Source organism: Diceros bicornis, chromosome 21 (genome assembly GCF_020826845.1).
Source record: "Diceros bicornis minor isolate mBicDic1 chromosome 21, mDicBic1.mat.cur, whole genome shotgun sequence".
Classification (NCBI taxonomy): domain Eukaryota; kingdom Metazoa; phylum Chordata; class Mammalia; order Perissodactyla; family Rhinocerotidae; genus Diceros; species Diceros bicornis.
This window is the reverse complement of record NC_080760.1, coordinates 10,496,093-10,517,334: the sequence shown is the minus strand read 5'-3', so window position 1 is coordinate 10,517,334 and position 21,242 is coordinate 10,496,093. Positions and strand designations below refer to the sequence as shown.

At 36.1% G+C, this 21,242-nt stretch overlaps 1 protein-coding gene across 1 annotated transcript in view; it reads right to left on the bottom strand.

The window, feature by feature from the left end:
- Window positions 1–21,242, bottom strand: part of NECAB1 (N-terminal EF-hand calcium binding protein 1) — a 166,054-nt gene that overhangs the window by 123,849 nt on the left and 20,963 nt on the right. Inside the window, exon 3 of the mRNA XM_058564565.1 lies at window positions 11,392–11,500. Coding sequence (XP_058420548.1) covers window positions 11,392–11,500 — 109 coding nt within the window. The remainder of the gene's footprint in view (window positions 1–11,391; window positions 11,501–21,242) is intronic.

The window sequence follows — 21,242 nt, the reverse complement described above, 5'->3', positions numbered from 1 at the left end:
CAGAGACAGTACACACAGTTCTATTATTTTCACTTACATTTCTGAAATAAAGGTCAAATGGTAATTCTCTCTATTCAATTCTTGATGAGGCCACAGGAGGGGTTCCAATCAATTATTTTTCAAGTAATGGGATTTCATCTCCCTTGTCTACATTATTTTCTTAAAGGATTGAACTTTGGCCAAAGAGAGACAGGCGACCTCCATTAACATATAACCCAGGAGTCTCTGGTTTTTTGAAACTATTTTTAAAAAGTTAGTCTCCTACTAATAACTTTCAGACAATCTAATTTTTGTTAAAAGATAGGTTGTTCAAACAGTAACATAAACATGTTAAATTGTATTTTTATCACCAAGAATTAACTATCGTAAAGATCCTGGGTTAAAGACAGGCATAGAAATGGAAATATTAATGGACAAGAGTGCCTTTTCATGTTTTCCAATCACATTAAGTGGGAGCCATTGACAGCACTTCTGCAAAGAATCAGCCTTCCATAATATATTTGGAAAACAATTTTCTATCCATCAATATGCCAGCTTTCAATGAATATGAAGTAATATTTATTCACTTATGCATAATACATGCCATACAGTATTCATTGTAGATGATTAATAAGTAGTTGTTGAATAAATAAATGAATAAGGAGGTAATAAGCGACTAATTTCCTGGAAGCTGCAATCTCAACTGGAATAACAGTTGTCAAGTTTGACAACCTAAATTTTCACTTGGAAACTATTCACAAGTCAAAAAAAGAAAGAGAAAGAAAAAGAAACTCTTTGTGTCAGTCTCAAGTCTAAATCTATTAATTTAAAGTCTCTATTTATTAATATCAATGGCAGTAAAGACGGAAAGATGGAGGGAAAATTATTCATGCCAATGATCAAAACCCTATGGCCCTCCACAGGCAGATTTCTAATTATTCTGAATCTTTGTTTTTAATCTAAAGTTGATTAAAAATAGATTCCCAGAAAAACTTAAAAATAAAATTAAACCATTGAACCCATTAGTGAATGAGTCAGGAACAATAATGTTCAGTTAATACCGATGCTCAGCTTTCTTCCTATTATAGTTTAACTACTAAAAATTCTTGCTATTTTTTCCCCACTGAGAAACCTTTTAAGATTAGAAAATAGAATATAATATTCTATGTAATAGGAGTTTCTTTTTAAGCATTGGAAACTTTTTTACATATAAATGCAGATTCGTTAAATATATTGGGATAAACAGGAATCCCTAATTTGAACATATTTTGAGTCTGTTAAAATAAGAAAATAATCCACATTTATATCTTAACATCACATTTCATGGCTCTTAATTCATGGGAGTAGATAACTATTTTAAAAGAGAAATAACCCTTAAAACTGTTTAATTGAGAATCCAAAGCCAGATTTATCATTTACTCTGTTCCCAACAAAAAGAGTCAGTTCTCCTTTTTTATTTGACAGGATCCATCAGTGGCATCGCTTTTTCTACTCTAAAATCACCATCAATGTACCTTTGCATGTTGTTCTTACACTTAATCAATATACCCATTCCTACAGCAATCAACTAACCAAGTACCTATTAAATGTATTCCAGCAATTCCTGGAAATAGTGGAGACCAATGTCCCTGCCTCAAAGGAGTTTATAATTTAGATTTGGAGACAAGATTAACATAACAGATGATACTATATAATTAAGTAGTACCTTATGAAAGCATAAACTATAATTATAGAAATTTGGAGAAAGAAGATGATCAGGAAAGAAGGGAAGGTTAGTGAATACATCATCATAATAATAATCATTATTATTATTTTGTGGCAGGTGTTTACATATTATTGCTAAACTTTTCAACATGGGCTTTTACAGTTGGCTCCATTTTACAGCCAATGAAATTAAGGTTCCATAAAGAGCAAAGATCACACACAGTCCTCATAGCTAGATAGTGGAGGAATTTAAACCCAACCTTGGCCAGTTCCTGCGTTCCTTCCACACTGCAGCACTGCTTTTCACGCAGTTGGGTGGACCTTGATGCCTGGAAAACTCAACTAGGCAGAGGGGACAGGCAGGGCTATTCAGGCAAAATGCACAGTATGCGGTATGGGGGAGCAGGGATCTACCCCTTCTCACTGATGTCACAGTATGACGGTGCTGGGTCCTGCGAATCAATGGAAAACAAATCATGGAGTTGAGACCAGGGGAGGTGAATGTTAATCAAATAAACACAAAACAAATATAAAATCATAGCTGATATGAGTGCTGCGGAGCAGAGATACATATTACAATGAAAACACAGAATGAGAAATTTAACCTAATAAGGAAGGTTAGGGAAGGCTTTCATGAGACATACGGATGTGTATATGATTGTATAAGCTGGAAAAGAGATACAGAAGACTACACTTTAGCTGCTGGTAAAGATTGGTTATGAGAAACGGAATAGGGGTAGACGGTGGGAGAGGAGAAGAAAGCCAAAAGAAAATAGTTCTCTGTGATTAAAACAGAATGCACACATTAGAAGTATTGCAACCAAATGCTACTGGTAGTTATCTTAAGGTGGTGGTACTTCAGGTGTTTTTATGCCCTTTCTTATAATTCCTATAAATTGTTTGAATTCCTTTTACAATAAGCAAATGTTATTTATATAATTTTTGTTGTGGAGGGAAAATATTTTCCAAAGAAATTGCTCTTGAAAAATATTTATTTCAAAAGTAAGCAATGACTTTCAAGAGATTTGTAATCTACATTTATTTCAAGAATTCTGAAATCTTGAGCTGTCATAGAGAAAAACAATTGTACCTGTTTCATCATACTGATCATTTTTGAAAAAAATGTAATTGTAAAAGAGAAAAAGCTGGTACTTAGGTAGTGGTGGTAATGAAAAAGAGAATTATATGGATTCATAGGATAAATAAATTGGGGAGAAAAAGGACAGAATTGGTTGGTGCATTAGACATGGGAGATGAGAGACAGAGGAAATTGTCCAAGAAGCTAGCATCATGTACTTTAAAAAGATTGGGGTTAACATTTTACTGGCTTGATTTAATCCACTTGGTGGATATTGGCGAGGTAAGAAAGAACAGGACATTTATATGAATAAATAATTCACCTAGATTCCTCAGTAGACAATTTCTGTTTTAAGCAGTGGTCAATTTTGCTTCATCATTAGCAACTGTATCATGGCTGCTGGGAAGAGAGAGTTCAATTAAGATTAAAAGAGAAATCAAGTTCTTTATTGGGAGGAAGATATGACAACCAGAGAATAATTTTTTAGATAAGATTAAAAATATAAAATATCTGAAAAAGTTTGAAAGCAAAAGCCTTTAATACAAATGACTAAAGGAAACAGTAAAACTCTCTGAGTGCTCTGAAGAACAATGGAGAAAACAAGGCAAATGCCAAGTGATGGAATGGAGTCTAAGTCCAAAAGTAGAAGATGAATTTCAGATACAAAGGTAGCATGGAGGAAGAGGAAATGTGCGAAGAATGGAAATAATGTCCACAGAGAAAAAGAATAACATTTCTGCATTGTATCAACTCCCACACTGTAAAAATCCTACATAATAGATATGAAAAGAGAAGAAATAAAGGCAGCAATTAAAGCAATTACCTCTATACTGTACATCCAAATATATTCTACTGCTGGAGAGAATTAACCACCTTTTCATCAAGAATAAAATACCTGAAAGTGATTTTAAAAACTAGCCTTGGAATACTTTGATTGCTGATATACAAAATAAATAGCTAAAAATATGAAAATTTACTGAGGTGGCATGACAACGGAAAGTGTTTGAGTTTTGTTTTCAAGTAGCCTTAAGATAATCCCAGGCCCTTACTCATACTATTTGTGTAACCTTGGGCAAGTTACTTAACTTTCTGTATCAGATTCCTTAACTGTAGGCTGTGAATAACAATACCTTTTTATTTGGTTTTTGTTAAGATTAAATAAAATGATGCAAGTAAGTGCCTGGCACATAGTCATTCAATAAATGTATTTCCCTATTCAATTAAAAATTAAATATTTCCTTTAGAAATTAAATTTTTAAGGAAATTATATACGAACTGCCTTGAAACAAAATTTGGCTTGTCTACCACCTTTGTTGGAGAAAATTGGAACCAACTTTTTTTCCAGAAATTATAACTAGGGAGAAACCATTTCCATGTTACCTGAAAAAGACTCCTTAAAATTCTCTATAAATCCCCCAAACTATGCTAATCTTCTTAATTATAAAGTAGACTTCATTGATTCCTCCCTCTTCCTCCAGGGAAGAATCCTCAGCCCTAATCAACACAGTAAATTGTGGAGTGGCCTGATTTAGGAGAAAATGGCAATGGTGCCAATGAAATGACTTCAGAGGAAAGAAAAGAATTTTAAAAGTAACTCTCGGGGGGCCAGCCCGATGGCGTAGTGGTTAAGTTCGTCTGCTCTGCTTCAGCAGCCCGGGGTTTGCAGGTTCAGATCCCAGATGCAGACGTACACACTGCTTATCCTTCGTACTAAATAGAGGAAGATGGGCACAGATGTTAGCACACGGCCAGCCTTCCTCAGCAAAAAGAGGAAGATTGGCAATGAATGTTAGCTCAGGGCTAATCTTCCTTACCAAAAAAAAATATATACATATTAACTCTCAGGAAATAGCCTTTTTTTTGCTCTCCATATCTTCACAAGCTAGAGATGCTCAAAGAAAGTAAATGGGTTTCAGAAATTATTGCAGTGAAAGGCACATCTAAAAAATGGATGGATAATAAGGAAATTTGATAGCCACAGATAAGTTCTAATGGCCAAATGGAATCGGTAACTGGAGATCTGGTTATAGGTTAGAGTGAGTCCTACCAGGATTTAAGACTTCTGTTTTCAGTCTCTAAAAATGTGGCAAAAAGTACACCTGTATAAGATATAATCAAATAGTGTTTCTTGTAGCCATGTACATAATTTTTTCTAATTTTTAAATTCTTAAGAAATTAAGATATTGCAATCTGTGAGAACTGCCCAGAGTATCTAAGTTAGGTGGGTGACTATGGAGAAAAACTAAGAGATTAAAGACCAGGTGTTACTCACTAAGTCTGCCTAAGGTGTTGGTAGTCCCTAAAGATACAGAGAGCTGGCAGGACCACAAGGAGAAAGAAGTGGCATTAGGGACATGATTCTAGTGGAGTTTGGGAAAACATGAACGCTGGGAACAGACACAATCAGACAGTCAAGGAGGGGGAAGGCGGGGGTGGGGTGTGAGAGGCCAGGACCCTGGACAGCTCAGTGGAACCAAGATGCCTGTAAAAACAAGGATTTCTCCCTGGCTTCAATCTTTTCCATTACAGACAGCTTCATATCTTCCCGATTGACTCCACACTTAGTAGGAACTCTCTGGAATTCAAACTCCACCAATTCCCTCATCTTCTTGGGGAAGTGGAGCATCTTCCTCTAAAATATGAGATGGTAAAGGGAAGTCTTTGAGGCTGAGTAGGCAGTTATCTGATCTGCAGGGTACTCAAATTTTGCCTGCCCACCATCTATTCCTCTTTATTCTGATAATAGCATCCTGCTTCCCTTTCACATTATGTTTTGCTGAAAACAGTGATTTTCAGGGATGTACATGAAATCCAAGCCAGGCTAACAAAATTCAAGACCAGAATTTTGCTGGGACTATTGGGAAAAAGCAGTGTTTGCCAAGCTGGTGGCAAAATAAACCTTGAGCTTCCAGTACCCATCTTGACCATTCAGCAAGAGAGTCTTCCCAAGAGAACAGCCAACATAGAGAAAAGAAGAGGTGAGAGATGAGGGCAGACAGATTCCTAGTACCACCATTTAAGTACTTTGCTGCAGCACATATGAAGCGTATCTCTGGGCTTCTCAGATACATGAGCCAGATAATTATTTCTTTAAGTCAGCTTAATTTATGTTTCTGTCATTCACAACCAGTAAAGTTCTGCCTACTCTATCATCTTCTGCACTGCTGTGACTTCTGCCAAGTAGAAGAAGTTGAGGAAAATCTGTCAAAAGAATGTTATTCTCTCCCTTTGGCCTTTAGACCAACCTACTGCTTACTCCTGCCTTCTTTTCTTACTGCCCACAAAATGTGTCTACTTAAGCAGTGTGATGGATAGTTCAAGGAAGAAAGTGGCTTCAACCAACTCATCAAGCTTTAGAATTTAACTGTCATGCATAAACATAAAATGAACAACTTTTTCTGTTTCAGAAGGAACAAAATTCTGCCATTTGAAACAAACCCTTTGATATCCTTACTCTCCAATTATTATGGGACTTTATCTCGTCATTGGTGCATAAAAACTGTCTTCAAATATTAGAAAGATTTGTCGTAAGATATTCATATTCTGCATGGCCCTAAGGAACAGAACTAAGAAAAATAAGTGGAAGTTTGGAGAAAAAAAATTCAGGTTAGTTTGAGAAAGAGCATTTTAAACTTTCGGAGCTAGCTCAAGATGGACAATGCTCTTTTGGTAGGTGGTGATATTTCTTTTGCTTTGGTGTGCTTCAGTGATTTAACAAGTACTGGTTTGAAATCACAGTGCTCAGCATCCAAAAGAATTATTTTAGCCCGGAATAAGGAACACTTGATCTGAACACATCAGTTGTCCATCTCCAGTCACAGGCCTCCGTTTGTGGGCCCTGGGAAGCTTCCCTGTGCGTTCACTCTCTGACCTAACAGCAAAACTTCCGTCTGGTCTGCCATTTGGTCTGTCCTGACAACCTGGAACTCCAAAGTGCGTATACTGGGAGAATCATTTTTGGTCTCCAGGGGATCTTTCCCCCGCCTGTGCTATGGTTACCACCACAGGAATTATGCTAATTTCTCCATGTTTTCCTCTAACTGACTGAAAATGTAGACAAGCTGTCTTTCGGATAAATGAGAGCACCTTTGAGGAACCATGGAAGTTTCCTCTTGACCTAATGATCTCCCATCTACCCATTCCTGCTCTCTAACTGGTATGGTAGTTTCAATTTGTAAGTTACCAAAGCTGTAGATTTCGTTTTTGCTAATATTGCTTTTTTTCCCACACTTAAACTTTAAGGGTTTTAAGTATTCTTTTCTAAACAGTAACTTTTACAAAATTTGAAAAAAAAGTGTGTTCAAAAAACCTTTCATGGAGCTGGAAGAAATGCAATAAGGCTAAATAAAATGACTGCAAAATTAACAATTTTTTCTCTTTTTTTAAGAAAAAGAGAGATTAGGCATATTTAACCTAGAAAGGAGACAGTTAAAATAAGATGACAAAAATCTGCGAAATCATGAAAGTTTTAGCAGGGTAGACATAACAATCCTCAGAATATTCTGAAATATTAGATTGTGTACTTCCTCTGAAAGTTTGAAAGAGTTAAATTTTTCAACAATATTTTTCCCTGTTGACAAAAACTTGCATTTTGACCTTCTTTTCCCTTGCTATGCCACATATCTCAGGTATTATCCACAGAAACAATCTCGTCTTTTGTTCCACACTCAACCAATTACTCTATTTGAAAAAAACTCATGAAAATTTTCCAATTATCCAAGCAAATGGAAAAGAACTATCAATTTTAAAAATAATTTTTTAAAAAGGTGATGGAAAGTTGGACTTCTGATGCCTTCAGATTTCTCCTACTTTCATTCAGGGTTCTTTTCAGTTCTAAAGTCTCTGCTCTGAATGAAATCTTGAGGCCATATAGATGAGGAATGAATTTCCAGCAAAACATTTATTATCTTAAAATTCTAATCAAACAATTAGGATGACTCATGGACTCCTCATTAGAATGAGATTATACTGAGTTTTGAGCTTATGCTTGTCCCCGGGCAGGCCGGAAGGGTGACCACACCTCCCCAGACAACAGGCAGAGAGACAAGTAGCTGATGGTTCAGTTTTGAAATACACTAAAAACATTCTCTATGGTTCAGACCTGAAGTACTTCCAACCTTGGTAATATTCATGTGCAGAATCTTTGTACAGTCTCACATGTGTAAGTTCTTAGGAGGTTGCATGTATTGGGGTTTGTTTTTGTGTTTGGGGTTTGTTTTTCTGTTTGTCTGTTATAGTTTACTTGCATCCATGAGAGAAAATTTGACTAAAAAGATCTAAGTGACTCTAAGGCATACTAAACACTGCAGTGAAATGCTCTTAACATAATTTCTCAAATGAATATATTGATTTTTTTAATTGAAAGAGCAAAGAAATGAATAAATGAAATGAAAGAAGAAAAAACACAGAAGAGTTGGATTTGGAAATTAAGACTGCTACCAAAATGTGTGTGGAGGTGGCAGTATACATTTTGTATTTGTCAAAACTGTTTTTTTAAATCATTGCACAGTTCTATGTTTACAGTTTGTTCATTTAAAATCTAAAATATGATTTCTGAAAATCTGTAGGTTAACCTGAAGGTTTTTTTTGATGTCATTTTACAAGGAATGGTTTACTTAATTTTAATATTTAAAATATGTTGTAATATGGGCACAGCTATAATTATGTTACTAAATAATATTTGCTTCTCATGATCAAGCAAAATATTTTAAGAATATTCTTTATGAGACAAAAGGGGAAAATTCAATTAGCAAGATACATTCTCAGTATTTTCCTTCTTTCTTTCCAAATATTTTCAAGGTGTTTATGTCATTTTTCAAACATGGCAAAATGTAATGTTTATAGCAAAGATACTTGGATTTCCGTGGGTGGCAGGGACGAGCTAAGGTAATACTGTCTGAGAATACACTTTTGCAAGGAGCAGGATCCTACCCAACAAGCTCAAGCAAACGCAGTGTATTAAGTGGATAACAATTTAATGGACTCCAGAGTGAAGCTAAACCACCAGACACCAGGAAAAGCAGGAACCGGGCAGCCCCTGGGGCCTCAGCAACAGACATTCATGGTTTCTGACTCTTGGGGTTTGCCACAAACATGAGATGATGAGTCTGAGTGACTTGATCAGTCATGTATGAACTGGTTCCTTCAGGCCGTGCTGCACCCTTGATCAGATCAGAGTGGTTGGGGATGTTGACCATATGAGAGCATATTTTCTTTGAAGGCACGTGAAAGAGAAAGATATATGGCATATATAATACAATCACTAAAATAGTTAAAACTTGGATCAGGCAAAGATAAAAGTTATCACTTGCTTGAAATACAGCTCTGAAATTTTGGTGCCAATGTTTGAATTAATCTCCTTAAAAGTTCAAAGCCCAACACTGACGTCTTGGATTTTTTTGACAGGAATTTCTTGGATATAATTCAGAAGTCAATATCTGATCTACATTAGCTCCAAATCAAGTTGAACACCATTATGATCAGAAAACACTTCTTGTTGTTACTTATGCATATATGAGAGTAACTGGTAGTAATAATTATTCCTTTAGACTTACCGTATAAATCATTACATATACTTCTTTATCACTTAATGTAATCTTAATGCTATGCCAAGTAATTCCAACTAATAAATATATAAATAAAATAGTAAACCAGACCAAAAAGTTCTATTGAAAACTTTATTTTTCATTAATATAAGTAAATATGTATTGAAAAACCTCCATGACATCTAATTCTGGAACTGTGATTATCACTAATTGTTCCAAACCTAAATATTGTTAAAACTTTAATAATAACTGTGAAGAGGAAAAAATAATCAACATTCATGGTGGAATGTTAGCCTCTCAACTTCCAAAATCTGAGCCACAAAGGAAGCCTCTGCTCTTTTTTTCATTCAAATTATCATTTCGCAGAACGGTACAACATAGCTTTCTTTCTTCCATGCATAAATATTATTCCCTAGCAGTAATTTAAAGATTCAGCTAACATCTGTCGTCTTCCTCCATCTTTACCCCCTTAAGCCTATCCTTGAGTAGAGCCACAGTGACCTACAAAGATGTTGCTCCCTGGTTGAAGTTCTTCAGCGGCTTTCCCTGGCTTATAAATTAAGTTGAAGCACTTTTGCATCTCATAATGCAAATTCCTTCTTGTCTGGCCCATTCTCTCCTGTCCAGATTCTTCTCTTCCCACTCTCAGCCTCACAACTGTCATTTGGCAATAAGAAAATACCTGTTGCTCCCATTGACTTTATGCTTCCAGGTCTTTTGTTATGCTTTCTCTTCTGATTGGAATATTCCCCCATGTCTCTTTACCTAACTAATTTCTACTTTCCCATAAAGACTCAGCTCCTGGCTAACTAATCATAGGAACATCCCCTGAGCCTATCAAGCTGGGCTAAAATTCCCCACCTTGTCACCCCAAAGTGTGCTGTGCATACCTCAATCACAGCATTTATGATATTATTTTGAATGATCAGTTAGTGGGTCTATTGCTCCACTAAACTATAAGCTGGTTCCGTGTTCCTCCACCAATATCTACTGGGGACTTGATATTCTTAGATTTGTTGGACAGAATGGAATTTCTGATACAGTTTTCTGCTAATACTGTTTCTGACAACAAAAACCTTAAGCCATTTCATAGGGAATTTGAAACCTCAACAGAAGTCAAGAAACTTACAAACTGGTTGTTTTAAAAACATTCAGTTGCTTCTGGCAAGTGAATTTAATCTTCTAATTTTTCTTATTAGTCTGCTGCAAGAAAACATTTGTGCATAGATGTAGCCCCAGAGCATTTTCTTGGCATGCTGGCCTGAAACCATCTCAACGCTTTGCCTAAAGCAAGACAGTGATTGTTCAAGCAGTAGACTCACTGATGGGTCTCAAGGCGTAGTTGAAATGGTGCATTTCCACATCAGGTTTTTGTAATCACAACCGTCACAAACAATGTGATTTGGTTCAGTTACCCAAATCAAGCAGCACATTTCTGTTGTTCTGTATCCTAAATTCCTCATTATTTTACATTTTTAAGTGTAGTGAGAACAGAAACAGAAACTTTATAAATGCTATACTAATGCAAAGGAGAGATTTACATAAGTAAAATAAATAAAGTAGAAGAAATTGATTGATTATTCAGAGAAAAAAAATTGATTATTCAGAGAAAATTCTATATCCTGCATTATGTGCATCTCTCAGGTAACAGTGATTTGGAGTTCAACACATCTGAATTGTCCAGACGATTGCTGCAATTTCCCAGTTCACTACACTAATATAAGAATGGCTCTAGGACAATTTTTAAATGAAGCAAACTGAGATGAAACCTAAGAAACAAGGTAAAATTCTACTTTCTTCTTAATGATAAATTAGAATTATTTATAATCTATGCTTTTGTTTTACATTTTGTACACTCTAAAACTACTTTAGGAGAAGTCTTGGCAGAAGATCATTATTTTCCAATTCAATATTCAGTTTTTCAGAGCATTTCAAATATTAGAGAGGGGGTACCTCGGATTAAACACAGGTGAGCATTACAAAATGAGCCCTCTGTAGCTTTCCTCCCTCTCTGCTTCATCGGTATGTACTTGTTCATCCTCTCTCTACCTCGTTTACAGAATCCAGTGATGAAACGTTCCTTACTTGGTATTATGTGTATCGATGGTATGGAAGAGCTCACGTAATTCTTCTCCACTCAGAACACCGTCTGCAAAATACGCTTTGAATTCTTCAAAGGACAATTTTCCATCATCTGAAATGGTAAAAACAAAGAGAAGAGAAGCACATCATTTCAACTTTGTACATTGTTTTACCTTTTAATTTTTAAAACTTTGCTCAAAAGCTTGTGCAGGTTTATTTTTGCATACACACAAATGTATTCAAAAAGAAAGAACAATTCAAGGAGTTAAAAAGAAAAATAATATATGTTTATAATACATACTGCAGATGTATACACCAACATGAACTATGTCTACATGGTTTGGAGTATTTTTTGGTTCATTTATACATATGGCAAACATTTAACATTTAACAAGTAATTTAACTAGCCACACCAAAAAGATATTCACACAACCAAATAAAAGACCAAGACAGAGTCAACTATTTAGATGTTTTGCCTTGACATACAGGATCTAGCAGATTGCAGAATAAATAGTAGATGTTTACTAAGTGTATATTGATTGAATGGATGCTAACATGTGAATATCAGAATTGTTATTACGTCCAGCAAACCGTGTTCATTTCTTTACTCTTTAAACAAACACTTTTTAAGCCAAACACATTTTACTTATTGTGAGATACAAAAGTGAAAGACAATGAGGGAGTTGAATAAAAGAAATAAGATGTGCAGACATAAGTATAAGAACATTACACAGTACAACAACAGTAAGTGCAGTAACAGACACACTTTGGAACGTATGAGAGTTGGGGTAATAAAAGATCTTTTCATTTGGGGGCATGAGGAGTTTTAGTAACTTTTGCGCCTGACTTTGAATAACAGGTAAATTGTAGAGATGGAAGAAACATATTAATAACAGAAGAAAGGAAGAGACTTGTACGAGACCCAGCAGCAGAGAATCTCAGGGAGTGAACAGACATGAAGGGCGAGGAAAGCACCTTCTCTCCTCGCAAAGAGCTGCCTTGTCAGTCACCTCGGGTAAGACACCCAATGACTGTAAGTGGTGACATGATCCTCTCCTTTTACAAAGAAGCAACTGAGGTCCAAGGAGGAACTTGCCCAAGGTCACAAAACTCCTATAGGCTGGTCCTACCAACAACACTGCACTGAACAAAGTAGAAAGTGTCTTTGAGTGGAAGGTATGATTTACTGGGATTGGATCTTCAAGGCTCATTTAGAGCATTTTTTTCCCTGAAAAGATGGCTCACAGACCACCTGGAGAACTGTTAAAATGCAGATTCCTGGGCCCTACCAGAGAATCAGAATCTCACAGGGGCATGGAGAGGTGGGCAGACAAGACATCAGGATTTTTAACAACCTGTGTGATTCCTCCTTACACTAATGCTTGAGACGTATTATTATAAAGGACAAAATAGGCCTAATCACTGAATTACTTACTTTTTCAGATAGGGACTTAAAGGCTGTAACGTTTCAAAAATTCTTATTTGCAAAATATAGATATAAAGACCCCTGAGAGTTTTAAAATTGTGTTTCATTTTCCTTTTTAACTTAATGGGTATATTAAACTAATCTTCCAGTTAATTCTTGCCAACAGTTAACTGGGCAGACACAGCCTTAGGGGTCATAAAATCTCTATTTGGATCAGGCACAGAATGAGTTCCTGACCCCCAGGAGCCCCCTGGACCAGGCTAGCTCAGCCATTCAAACGTCATAGCAACCCATTACAAAATGAAGTGTAATCCACCAAGCTCATCAGTTGTCTAATTTTATGTTTCTGTTTTGGATGGGCTATTTTAGTGTCACGTCTCAAGTGACTACTTTAAGCTTTAGCACCATGTAACCCGATGTATATCCCAGATGAGACTTAGAATTGTATCTCTACTGTGCATCTCCTTACTTTGATGAAAAACATATTGCCAGGTTGAGGAATTGTACACAAACCAAATCTAGGTATAGGTCAAAGAGAGAAAGGAAAAGACCTTTTCATCTACTTAAAAAAAAAAAAAGAAAGAAAAGAAAAACAGAAATCAACCTACTATTTCCAACTCTACCACAGTGATACGCAAGTGTAATACGTTCATATTCATGGCAGAATGTTTTCTCCTTGGTGAATATTCACTGGCTCTCAGGTGAGCTGAACCAGGCTATTAAAGAACGAGGCTGCCTGTGCACCCTATGGACAGGGCAGGCCTCTGCAATACTGCTTTATAATTACCATAAATGAGTTCAAGTAATAACGCACATATTATCAAATAAAAACATTGAATAACAAGTGCTCTGTGATTCTATGGAGGCTAAAAGCTCTTTTTTTTTTTCTGAATTCTTATTGGAAAAAAATATAAAAAGAAAAAGGACACATTGAATTACAGTTCTGACTTGAGGGATGGAAAGTGTGCTTTGAAAGCCTGTTTTTACCACATACCAAACTGAAAGTTTTCACTTTAGACTGCCACATTTTTAAACAATCAATTGCAAAGAGTTACTGTTGAATATTTCTAGACTAGTGCCTTAATGTTAAACAAAAGTAGTATATTTTTTTTAAAGGAAAGGGAGAAAAAATATTCCCTTCTAGTGTGGTTCTACATTAATGAAGCAATTATGAAATTTTTATTAAAATGTTTTATTTCAACTTCAATTTTCCTGCTGATCTTTTCTTTTGAAACAGAACAACACAGTTAAACCTTGATTTATACTGGCGTGGCTCACAGAACAGCCAAATCTTGTGAGGTTTGATGTCTTATTATAATAAATCTTAACTTTTCCCACAAAACAGTACAGGTTTTTGAGCTTTTTCTATTAGAATTACATATTTTGCCTGAGTTTGTCCTGAGCATAGCCAGCCCCTCTCTGCTTTATTTTTGAATGACTTTGGCCTTATCCTCCAAATTCCATTAATGTTTTTGAGATGAGGCAGTAGAGTGCAGTTGCTTAGAGCACAGTCTTAGAACAAAGAAAATCTTGAGTATTAAACATGGATTTGCCATTTACTAGTATAGCACTTTCATCCATTTTTTCATCAAGATCCTACTATAAGCCCAAACACTGTTTTGTGCTAAGAATATAGGTAGACAAGCCCTATGGCTCTTATAATTATGATGGAGGATGCGGCAAATAAACAGCCAAATACAATATGATACGGGCAATTCTGGGAGACATAAGGTGATGGGAGCATGTAGGAAAAAAATCTATTCCAGAGGTAAGGGCAAAGGGAAGGCTTCTCAGAAGAAGTGATATTTCAGTTGAGACACAAATGAAAAACAGAAGTTAACGGGGGAAGATGTGTAAAGAGGAAGAGTGTTCCAGGCAGAGGGAACGCCAACTACAAAGTTAAGAGGCAAGAAAGAATATGGGTTGGAAAATGAAAAGAAAAATCAGTACACTCAGTCAAAGAGTATATATTGGAGTAGAATGGTGTTACTAGGGGCTGGAGAGGGGGCAATGAGGAGATGTTGGTCAAGAGGTACAGAGTTTCAGTTACGCAAAATGAATAAGTTCTGGAGATCTCACATATAACAATGTAAGTATTGTTAATAACATTGTACAGTCATGCGCCACATAATGGTGTTTTGGTCAATGACGGACAGTATATATGATGGTGGTCCTATAAGATTAGTAGCATATAGCCTAAGAGCATAGTAGGCTATACCATCTAGGTTTGTGTAAGTCCATTCTATGATGTTTGCACAACGACCAACGACGAAATCACCTAAGAACTCATTTCTTAGAATGTATCCCTATTGTTAAGGGACACATGACTATACTGTATACTTGAAATTTGCTAAGAGGGTAGACCTTACGTGTTCTCACCACACGCACCAAAATAAAAAAATGGTGACTATATGAGGTGATGGGTATGTTAAGTAGCTTGATTATGGTGAATATTTCACAATGTATGTGTATAGCAAATCACGAAGTTGTATACCTTAAATATATACAATTTTAAATTGTCAACTATATCTTAATAAAGCCGGAAAAAAGAAAGAATATAGATTGGGAGTGAAGGAGCAAAAGCCAGAGAGTTAAACACAGAGAGTCAGTGTCATGAAAAACCATAAAAATCATGGTAAAGAATTTTGAATTTACTTCAAGAGCACTCAGGAGCCACTGTCATATAGGAAAGCTTACTGTGGCTGCAGTGAGTAGAATGAAGAGGCGAGGTATGCCACTAGAAGAGAAGATCCATTAAGAGGATATTGCAATAATTCAGGCAAGAATCAATGGTGGCATAAACTTAGCTGGCGATAGTAAAAACACAGAGAAGTGGACAAATTTGTAATCTGTGTAGGAAATAGAATCAACGGGAACTGGTGATCAGTTAGAGATGATGGGTGAGAGGAAGCAATAAGTCAAGGATAATGCCCACTTGCCAGGATGGAGCAATCAGATGAATGATATCACCATTCATTGTAAGAAAGAACACAGGGCAAAAAGCACGAGGTGACGTAAAGAGGTCTTCTGGACATGTTGAAATTAGCTGTACCTGTGGAACAAGCAGCGGCATCAGTGGGCAGAGGGATGATATGGGTCTAGAAAAGGAGAGGGTCGGAGGTGGAGGGAAAGGAGGGAAGAAAAGAAGGAAGAAGAGAGGGAGGAGGGGCGAGGATGAGGGAGAGAGAGAGGGTGAGATGTGAGATGTACCCTTAGGAGTTATCAGCACAGAGTCATTGGTCCTAGAAGTCTGTGAGCTGGTTCTCCCAGGGAGAATGCCTACAGTGAGAAAGGAAAGGGCTAACTAAAGTCTCTAAGTTTTATATTTTATAAATGCTTGACTGTTGCAAGGAGTAAGTAAGAGGCTATAGAGAAAACACTCAGCACGGTACCCAGCACACAGTAAGAGTGCAACAAGAGCAAGGACGATTTGGGGTGGATTTACTAGTTCAGTCTTGCTAAGGGACCATTTATGTGTTTTTAATTCCCATTTTCTACTCTTCCTCAAAAAGCACTTATTGATTACATATAGAAAAGAGGTATTTAATATGTTTGTTTAAAAATAGAAATTTTAATTTATTTTCTGGGTAATCAGGTTTTGTACATCCTAAAACTGGTGCTTCCTTGAAAAAAAAAAAAAAGAGGCTCTTTAAACGCTCAATCTCTCCTTCAAGTTTCATTTCCACGAATGCCCCAATAGCCGGAGCCCTGATCTCAGTATCCCTCCCCAGCTACCGCAATCTTAGTCAGGCTTTGTGAGCATGGAAAATGATTATGCTTTCAAAACACGGGCTTTTCTCTCATGTATGACTTTAACATTTTTTAACACTTTAAATACTGTAGTTTATCAAGATTAAAACACCAAAACATGATTGTCTTCCATAACAACAGTGATACACATTCTGTGATGCTTGTAGTGATGTGTTTAAAATAATTATTATAAAGATGGTTCTAGCAAGCTCCTTGCCAGAAGTGTTTAAACAGTTACAAGAGTCAGACTCTCTCTGAGTTCAAAAATGAACACCCGGGAAGCATTACTGAGTTTAATACACAAAGGATAGCATGTACTTTGCATATGTATGCAAATTTTAGAGGCAGAAATAAAAAATAGCAAACTTGTTTCTAAAATGAAGTTCTTAAATTGTAAATTCAAAAAAAAATATATTAACATTTTGTTAAATTTAATAGATTAAACACTCTCTAGTAAATGTACATATCACCTTGTACAAGTCACTTAATATCACTGTGTATTAACTTTCTTATTTCTAAATAAAAGCCCACTTTTGTTCCAAGATTCTAATGTTATATTTACTAATAATATACTGACAATATATCTAAAACAATTTACTGACAATATAAAAATAAAAATAAAATAGAAGCTCCTCCAATTTCAGCTCTGATATGTAAAGACCTTAGACATCTTTACTCTTGTCCTTAGAACAACAAAAAGCTGAGCAGACTGAAAATCAATGACTTTTCTTGGACTCATCAGAGAACTCTGGTTACAGGGCAAAGCACTACCCAAAATCTGGAGAAACAGGCAAAACTAGAGAATCACAGCCAAGAAACGCTTCCCTGGAGCAGGAGCTACTGGAGCCATAAACTGACAGGAATGCTTGAATAGTAATTCTGATGAATTGCTGGAGGCTGAGTGCAGACTACCATGAGAGGAAAAAACTTTAAGGAGCCTCCATACTTTCATGGTTTTACCTCCAGGAGCCCTACCAGATTCTCACAGTAAGAAGACAAGAAAGATCACCCTGTAGCTCTGGCAGGGAAGGGGGAAGAGTAATCATGAGATGTGCCTGAGCGTCTTCCATGACAGAGGTCTACTCTCCAGGGGCAAAGATTTTATCAGAGCCCTATCCTACCTGGGGGAGGGCATTTCTCCCACTGCAGTCCCTCCGGCCTTCCTGTCTCAGCTGCCGGTGGGAGGCACTAAGAAACACTTGCGAAAGTCGCGGCCCAGGGACACAGGCCCACTAACAGACCGACATTTAACCATAAGATTATAGAATACCTCTGCTCCCCCGTTTCCTTACCATCACACCAGCATGGTTCCCGCATAACAACAGTACGTCACAGCTGAAAGAACTGCAAGACTCAGACTCTCTGAGGAGAAGTACTTAGGGAAGCCCAAAGTCAACACAGGAGACAAAAGGACACAGGAGGAACTGGAAGCCTCTGGCACCTACAGCAAGAGCAAACATTAAACACAGCCCAACTCCTAGTCAGATTAACATAAATCCTCACACTACAGGCCTATTTATCTCAGTTCCTATTACCTGATACATCATGTTCAGCTTTCACAAAAAAATTACAAGGCATGCTAAAATGCAAGAAAAAGCAGTCTGAAGAGAGCAAGCAAGCCTCAGAACCAGACTCAGATACGACACAGATATTGGAATTATCAAACAAGAAATTTTAAATAATTATGATGAATATATTAAGGGTTCCAATGGAAAAAGTAGACAATATGCAAGAAGAGATGGGGTACCGTAAGCTGACAGATGGAAACTCTGAGAAAGAATCAAAAGAAAATGCTAGAAATCAAAAACACTGTAACAGAAACGAATGCCTTTGATGTGCTATCAGTCAACTTGATACAGCCGAGGAAAGACTCAGTGAGCTAGAGATATGTCAATACAAACTTCACAAACTGAAATGCATAGCAAGAAAAGAATAACAAAGAAAAGAACAGAACATCTAAAAACTCTGAGAAATTTCAAAAGATGCTACATACATATAATTGGAATACCAGAAGAAGAGAGTACAGAGCAGAAGAAATATTTGAAATAATAGTGGCCAAGAACTTTCCAAAGTCAATGACACAAACCACAGATCCAGGAAGCTCAGACAGCACCAGACTAAATTTCCTCTTCCACATCCCCCACAAAGCAACCCTACACCTAGGCATATCATATTCAAACTGCAGAATACCAAAGACAAAGAGGAAATTTAGAAAGAGACAGAGAAAAAAATCTAACCTATATAGGATGAAGGATAAGAATTACACTTACAGTAGACTTCTCATCAGAAACCATGCAAGCAAGAAGATTGTGGGGTGAAATATTTAAAGTGTTGAAAGAAAAGTACCACAACATAGTACAACAATATTTAAAATTTTTAAAAGTGAAATTATTCTGCAAAAGTGAAAAAGAAACAAAGACCTTCTCAGCCAAACAAAACTAAAGGAATTCATTGCCAGCAGAACTACCCTGCAAGAAATGTTAAAAGAAGTTCTTTAGGGAGAAGGAAAGTGATATACATCAGAAACTCAGATCCACACAAAGAAAAGAAGAGTGTCAGAGAAGGAAGGAATAAAAGTAAAATAAAATATTTTATTTTTCTTATTCTGAGTTGATCTAAGAGATAACTGTTTGTACAAAGTAATAATACTAACAACATATTGGTAATTATAATATGGATAAATGAAATAAATTATATCAATTTCATAAAGAACAGAAGGAATCATTGGAAATACTCTGTTATAATGCACTTGTATTACTCATGAAGTGGTATAGTGTTATTTGAGGGCAGATTTAGATTAGTAAAAAACAGCAAACTTAGATTAGTGAAAAATGTATGTAGCAACCACTAAAATTTTTAAAAAGAAATATAATTGATTTGCTAAGAGAGGAGATAAAATAGAACTATATAAAATACTGTTTAAAACAAAATAAGGCAGAAAAAGAGGGGGAAAAAGAAACAAAGAACAAGAGCAACTAATAGAAAGCAACTACTAACATAGTAGATATTAATCCAACAATCAATAATCACCTTAAATATGAATGGTCTAAATACACCAATTAAAAGACAGATATTGTCAGAATGGGTAAAAAAACAAGAGCCTAGCATACATTGTCTACAAGAAACGCACTTTAAATATAAAGACTCATTTAGGCTAAATATAAAGGAATAGAGAAAGACATACCATAATAATGCTAAGCAAAAGTAAGCTGGAGGCCGGCCTGGTGGCATAGAGGTTAAGTGTGCATGCTCCACTGCGGTGGCCCAGGGTTCAGATCCTGGGTGCGCACTAACGCAGCGCTTGTCAAGCCATGCTGTGGCAGCGTCCCATATAAAGTGGAGGAAGATGGGCACGGATGTTAGCCCAGGACCAATCTTCCTCAGCAAAAAGAGGGGGATGGGCATCAGATGTTAGCTCAGGGCTGGTCTTCCTCACAAAATAAATAAATAAATAAAAAACTGTCTAAACAAAAAACAAAAGAAAGCTGAAGTAGCTAAATTAATTACAGACAAAGTAGACTTCACAACAAGGAAAATTATCAATGATAAAGAGGGGCATTACCTAATTATAAAGGGGTCAATTCTCCCAGAAGACAACAATTCTAAGCATGTATGTACCTAACGTCAAATACATGAGGCAAATATTGATAGAAATAAAAAGAAAAACACACAACTATTGTAGTTGGAGACTTCAACACTCCTCTCTTAGCAACTGATAGATTAAACACGTAGAAAATCAGTGAGGATATGGCTGACACGAACTACCACTATCCATTACTTCATCTATAGTCATTTATAGAGTACTCTTTCCAACAACAGCACAATGTGTAATCTCCTGAGGTTCATATGGAACATTCACCAAGATATGCCACTTATCTTGTTATGGTGTGGGCCATAAAACACACTTTAACATATTTAAAGTATAAAAGTCACGTAAAGTATGTTCTCAGACCACAGTGGAAATAAACTAGAGATCAGTAACAAAAAGATAGCAGGAAAATCCCCAAATATCTGGAAATTAAGCATCACCTTTCTAATTAACACATGAATCAAAAAAGAAGTGTCAAGAAAAATTGAAAAAAATATTGACAATACAACATATCAAAATTTATAGAATGTAATGCGAACAGTGCTTAGAGGGAAATTTATACCATTAAATGCATATATTATAAAAGCAAAAATATCTAAAATCAATATCTAAGCTTCTACCTTACGACATTAGAGAGAGAGGAGTAATTTGAACCTTAAGCAAGCAGAAGAAAATAAATAATAAAAATTAGAGCACAAATCAATGAAATTGAAACCAGAAAAACAATAGGGAAAAATCAGCAGAAGTAAAAGCTGATTCCTTGAAAAGATCAATAAAATAGATAAAGCTCTAGACAGGCTAAGCAAAAAATAGAGAGAGAGAAAAGACATATGTTATCAATATCAGAAATGAAAGAAGAGATATCACTATTGTTCTTATGGACATTGAAAGGATAATAAAGTAGTACTATGAACAACCCTATACCCACAAATTTGATAACTTACCTGAAATGGAACAATTCACTGAAAGACACAAACTGTCAAAACTCACACATAGAGAGAGAAACAGTTAATCTTAATAGGTCTATATCTACAAAAGTAATGGAATTAATAATTAATAGCTTCACAAAAAATAAAGCACCAGACCCAG